Raw genomic sequence first — 6,800 nt, forward strand, 5'->3', positions numbered from 1 at the left:
TTTTGTTTGTTGTTGTCTCATACTTTTAGATATGCTGTTATTTGTAAATGCTACTGCTTATGTTAGCTTTTAATATACGGTTTTATCCTGATTAAAGCTTTAATACAGTATGGCAACTGCACGTGCGTCCATGTTTAACGCTTCTCATAGCTATGTGAAAATTAGTGTATAATTGGAGCAGTTCATTGTTGGAGCTGAGCTGAATGAGAGAGAGATAGAGAGAGAGAGAGAGAGAGAGAGAGAGAGAGAGAGAGAGATGCAGAGCGTGTGTAGAGCAGGGGAACGCGAGGAACAGTATTAAGAACCGCTGCTTTAGAACATTGATTTTGAAACTTGTGAATCCATTAGAATCGTTAGAAGACAGAATCGCGATTCATATATGAATAGATTTTTACGTGCACCTCTAGTTTTCTCTTCCTCTTCTCTAAAGCAGCACAGCATGGCCTCGCCCCATTTGCTGCCTTTTCCCGAGGGCGGGGTTTATCTGGGTTTGTTACGTCACGAACCCGGGAAGTAACTTCTTGTAGTCCCTACCAGCCGTTTTTGGCATTAAACTGCCAGAATTTTAAAAGACAATATCTCCATTTGCATTGAACTTTCAGCTTCGTAACTTTGCAGATATTGTTTATGCTCAAACAGCAACATTACACACCAACCAACGTTAAAAAAGTGAAATCGCAATCAACCACCCTTTTAAGGATTCCAATATATTTGAATATATCAAGATGATCTAGTCGTGTTGCGACATCACCTCAGCTCCAGCACTGCCATTCATAGGTGGAGTGACTTCAACCTCCACATTAGTGCTGTTGGGAAGATTCTTGTCAACTAGAAAATGAAACAACAGAAATCTGAAATGAAATGTTATTTTATTATTATAATATGTAATGATGTGATTTAAGCGCTGAAATCCCCATAAACCCCAACACTAACCGCAGATTTTAGAGGCTTATGATAGAAGTAAATATTTTGTTTATGTGGCTATATTATTAAAGTTACCAGGAAATCAAAATAAAAATGTCGCTGATGTTACAGTGGACTCATTGCAAATTTCCAAAGAAAATATATATAATCTTCTTTTAGAGGTTCCTAATCAGAAAATGCATTCCTTTTCAGCTGATGTCACCAAATCCCTTTACTTTTCATATACTTTTGCAAACATAGTTGGCATGGAAAGGCCACTTTTCAGTGGATAAAAATTCCAACCCTACAGCGATTATGCTGATTTTACTCAGAAATATGTCACATTACTGAAGTAAAATGGGTAAGGAGTGCTGTTACACAAAATATTAAACATACCAACACCATTTGCCTCATCTTGTCCCTTTTTTCTTGCAATCTTGTGTAGAATTGATGCCTTCTCCTTGAACCTCCCTAGAATATATGACATATTTTATTAATAATACTTAACGAATCTATGATGTGAGTCAATGTGTGTGTATTTGTAAATTTGGAGTGTATGTATTTGCACATTACCGTCGCTGAGAGGATCGAGAGTGTGAATCATTAGCTGGAAGATGCTGTTTCTCATGAGAGTGTTGTGGAGGGAGGCGGAGCTTCCTCCTCTCTGGAGGCGGGGTTTAGCCTATAGGGAAAAAAAGAAGAAATGCCTTTAGATATTTAAATGTACTGTTATGTATGTTATGCTGATAGGGTCCTGATGATGATGATGCTGCTTACCGAGAGTTTATTCTCATCATCTCCTGCACTGATAACCTTGAGAAAAAAAAAGAGAGAAACAGAACTTAGTGAATTCCATGAAAAGTAAAATCAAGGCCAATTTTTTTTTTTAATTCCTGAAAAAAATAGTTTGGGGTATTCTTAAAACAACCCCACACCTTAAAAGGCATTTTCAGAGAAACTCAACAAGTACAGGAAATGATAAAACCATTAGCCATATATTAGCACCATATATATTTTTGTTTTCACAGAAACAACACACCTGACTTCAGAGCAAAAATCAGTCATTTAATTCCAGTGATGATTTGTTTTATCACCACAAAAGCAGCAACAGCAGCTCCAGCATTATCAGGAGTTTATTAAAAAAGTATTTTATAAAAAATGTTAACAGCCATGGTTTTCTGCTCACCATATTAAGTTTAATTGTGGTATATATACAAACATACATACAGTACACACTACACACACACACACACACACACACACTACTAGTTTGGAGTTGGATTATGTTTTGAAATAAATCTCTTATGCCTACCAAGGCTGCAATTATTTGATCGAAACAGTATTACAATTTTAAATAACTGTTTTTTTCTATTTTAATATATTTTAGAAATAAGTTGTTCGGGTGATGTTGAGCTGAATTTTCAGCAGTCATTACACCAGTCCTCAGTGTCACATGGTACTTCAGAAATCACTCTAATATGCTGATTTGGTGCTCTAAAAATCTCTTATATTCAATTTTGAAAACAGTTGTGCTACATAACATTTTGGGGGAAACCAAGAGACTTTTTTCTGGATTCTTTAATGAATAGAAAGTTGAATCAGAAATAATTTGTACCATTATAAATGTCCTCACTTTTGAATCAATTTAATGTGTCTTTGCTTTTTGTATGTGTTTGTACAGACAGACAGACAGACAGACAGACAGATAGAGTATACATGATAGTAAGAGATATACCATAATTAAACATAATAATTATTCATTTTAAGCATAAAAACATTTAAAATCACCATGGGGTGTGCTGAATATTTTACCTAATTTATACTTCTGCATTAACAAAGATTTGACTCCATTTAACTCCTATAAATACAGGAAATAGTATGAAAGGATCAGTTGTTACATCTGATTATATTTTTAATATAGAAAACCAATTTCATAAATAGAATGGGAATGCCTCATTACATAAACAAGACAAAAAAATAACAATAAATAAATAAATGGAGTGTAACAAAGATAAGAGGACATTTAAGGCCAGCTTTAAAAAGATCAGATCAATCTATCCCCAACATGCAGAACCAAGAACATGTTAAGCTGTTACACAGCACAGCTAAAAACAGCTAAGACTTATACCTGACCCTAAATAGCACTTCTTGAGTATTGTATAGGAAGGCCAATCATAGAATTTTGACCCATCTTTCAAATACCATCAATAACAGTTTCTAAGAAACCACTGAAACTAAAAGATGAAAATTACAAAATCTGCCCTCAAAATCTCATACAAATGTGTCGTCAAGCACTGCACAGTAGCTTTTGTCTGATCACTGTATGTTAGATTTTAAACAAAACTGCACTGCATTTAATTCCATATCCAATAAATAACCAGTAAATCAACCATATCATTCTAAACTAAAATTTATGAAGAAAGGTGAATTTATTTGAATCCATCATTAATGCCTGATATTATATACACTGTGTGTGTGTGTATATATATATATATATATATATATAATATAAGTATAGTATAAGTATGTATATGTATAAGTGCTCATAAGTTTACATACCCCTTGCAGAGTGTGCAAATGTGCAAGAATGTGCATGTGCCAAATTGCATGTTATTTTTTATTTAGTACAGTCCTGGATAAGCTATTTCACATAACAGATGTTTGTTTACATATACTCCACAAGACAAAATAATAACTGAATTTATAAAAATGACCCCATTCAAAAGTTTACTGAAAAAAGTTTGTCCTGAGCAGTTCAACTGCTGCCTGCTGTTCTTCAGAAAAATCCTCCAGCTCCTGCACATTCTTTGGTTTTCCAGCATCTTCTGCATATTTGAACCCTTTCCAACATTGACTGTATGATTTTGAAATCCATCTTTTAACACTGAGGACAATTAAGGGACTCATGCATAACTATTACAAAAGGTGAAAACGTACTGATACTCAAGAAGACCACACAATGGATTAAGAGACGGGGGGTGTAAACTTTTTAAATTGGATGATCAGGGTAAATTGTACTTATTGTGTCTTCTGGGAAACATGTATTTATGTAGCTTCTGAAGTCCAGAACTAAATGAAAAAATATGACTGTTAAACAAAATGAGAAGAATTTACACATTATCATCCTGTTCAAAAGTTTTTAATGCATTGTGTAGCCTTCTTGAGCATCAGTAAATGTTTCCACCTTTTGTAATAGTTGTGTACGAGTCCCTCAGTTGTTCTTAGTGTGAAGATATGGATCTCAAAATCATACAGTCACTTTTGGAAAGGGTTCAAATATGCAGAAGATGCTGGAAAACCAAAGAATGTGTAGGAGCTGGAGGATTTTTCTGAAGAACAGCAGGCAGTTGAACTGCTCAGGACCAACAAGGAACTCATGAACAAATATCGCAAAATATAAAAACAGTCGTGGATCATCCAGGAAATGACACATATTATTAAGATTCAAAGGTATGTAAACTTTTGAATGGGGTCATTTTTTATAAATTCAGTTATTTTGTCTTGTGGAGAATATGTAAACATCTGTTATGTGAAATAGTTTATTCAGGACAGTAGTAAATAAAAAATAACATGCAATTTTCATGATCCCTCTTATTTTGTTTCAATTATTAACATTTTGCACATTCTGCAAGGGGTATGTAAATTTATGAGCACAACTGTACATATACAGTATATATAGTAAATATTTATATATATATATATATATATATATATATATAAGCATATAATACATTTACATTTAGTCATTTAGCAGACACTTTTATATTATATTTTTTAAATCAGGAAAGTTATGACTTTAAAGTATCATTAATGTCTAGTATTATATTATATTAAGTAATATTTTTATATTTAAATTGTATTTCTATTTAATAAACATTTTAGAACAAAAAAACAAGTAATTTATTTTATTTGAAGAAAACAATGTAATTTATTTATTTTGTGGAACTATTTCATAGTCTTCAGGTACATAAGAGAGAATACATTATTGCAAGTTCAAATTGTTTATAGCTCTGCTCCTAAATGGTTAAAATAAGCTCTTTTTCAACAAGCTCTTTCCCAGTGAGGTGGCAGCACCATCAGTGTTCTCATGAGAAAATCAGTTGGCTCAGCAGAGACACACGAACAGCCTTAATTAAGCCTAATCAGCCCAGTAGAGCATAAAGGACTTAAGCACGTTTCCTTCGTGATTAGCAGGATCTGCCATTTGCTCCCTGTTCACGTTCCTCCCTTCCCAGCTTTGGTCTTTCTGCAGGTGGAAGATAAGCTCTGGCCTATGGAAATACAGCTGAGCTCTGTGTGCTCAGCGAGCTTTAAAGCAGAGGTCAGCCAACCGGAGACCAGTTCGCTGAAGCTGTCTGACATTACCGGACGTCCTGCTGCTAGGCCAACAATCTTAAACGTCTGAGTTAAGGCCGTTCGCACTAAGAATGAAAACTATACTACATTATCCTCCAGACAAATGGATGACAACATTATTCTAACCCACCTTCCAATTACTGTCCAATTAAAGTAGGATGGATGCTTATTGCCTGTTGATGTTTTTATCAGTTATAAGCTGGAAAAAAAATTGCCCCGAATTTGATCCCAGCGATATCATTTCTCTATCGTTATTGTTATAATTATAGTTGTGGTGTGGACTTCGCTATTCTCTTACAGTTTTTAAAACTTGATAGTTACAGAAATTATAAAGATGAAAAAATGGTGTAGAAACAATTTTCACTCAGAAATTGCTAGTACATTTCATAATTACAAAGAAATAGCATTGAAGTAACATTGAAACAAACGTGAAATTTTTAAATAAGACTGAAATAGAATTTTCTCGCAAAAGATTCTGCAATATTTACAACTTCGAAAATAAATTGAATGTTATATTTTACTACCATTGGCGTTTTAGTTTATATTTTCACATTATAGAATTCATTACATGGCAATCATGTGAACATAATTTTAAACATAACATTAAGCACCAAACAGTCAAAAATCTGACTGAGGCCTAAGACTACACGTAGGACCTTAAAATAATCTCTAAATTCAGAGTCTCAAAGCTGAATCCTGAATAAAGAAGTGCAAACACTTTAAAACAAATTAAAAGAAATAAGAAGAATTGTTTGAAATTATGTAATTTCATTTTTACAGCATTTCTTTGACAACGTAGCACAGGTATTGCAGGGACTGTCTCATTCAGAACATCCCACTGATTCCTTCTTTTTCCACACATTTTGAGTCAATCTGATCAATCTATAGTTGCAGGAAAATTATGATTCTGATGGACTGATTGCACCATACCACTTTGGCAAGCGACTAGAGATGCAAAACTTTGGCTGACGACTACAGATGCAAAAGGTAGGAGACATGAAAAATAAAAGTCCATTTCATGCTTTTAAGAGCCCTCCAGAAAAGATTTTACTAGTAAAAGGGATTTCACTAGTAAAACATCTACCATAATATAATGAAATATTAGCTATATACAGTAGTATATGTAGCATACAGAATAGCTTACTCAAGGGCACACTGGTGATTTGAACATGGAGCTGATCATTTCATTTATCAGAAGAGATCTTTAAGCGCTATCTGAGACCAAAAACTGAAGCAGAAAAATATTAGCTGCAAGATTAGGACTGACCTTGTTTTGGCCTTCTGTTGTCTGGAGTCTGGTGAGCTACCATATGTGTTGTATTACAAAAAAAAAATTCTTACAGATGTTTCACGAGGCGTGCACACACTGCTTAAATTCTAACCTGTCGACATCATGTGAAAATGTTAGAAAATAAACAACTGACCTTGTGAATCCTTCAATTTCAAACTTTATGCATGACTACAAATTGATTGTGTGTGTGTGTGTGTGGGGGGGGGGGCCACGCAATGCCCCCGTTACAGTATTATCTATAGAGGGGAAA

General features: G+C 34.1%; 1 protein-coding gene across 1 annotated transcript in view; it reads right to left on the bottom strand.

The window, feature by feature from the left end:
* Window positions 1-6,800, bottom strand: part of LOC107692616 (solute carrier family 24 member 2) — a 21,273-nt gene that overhangs the window by 4,508 nt on the left and 9,965 nt on the right. Inside the window, exons 3-6 of the mRNA XM_016491763.1 lie at window positions 1,681-1,716; window positions 1,477-1,585; window positions 1,300-1,374; window positions 752-828 (exon numbers count right to left, since the gene is read on the bottom strand). Of these exons, the coding sequence (XP_016347249.1) occupies window positions 752-828; window positions 1,300-1,374; window positions 1,477-1,585; window positions 1,681-1,716 (297 nt within the window). The remainder of the gene's footprint in view (window positions 1-751; window positions 829-1,299; window positions 1,375-1,476; window positions 1,586-1,680; window positions 1,717-6,800) is intronic.

The sequence above is a fragment of the Sinocyclocheilus anshuiensis genome, unplaced genomic scaffold (assembly GCF_001515605.1).
Source record: "Sinocyclocheilus anshuiensis isolate Anshui unplaced genomic scaffold, SAMN03320099.WGS_v1.1 scaffold50, whole genome shotgun sequence".
NCBI classification, from domain to species: Eukaryota; Metazoa; Chordata; class Actinopteri; order Cypriniformes; family Cyprinidae; genus Sinocyclocheilus; species Sinocyclocheilus anshuiensis.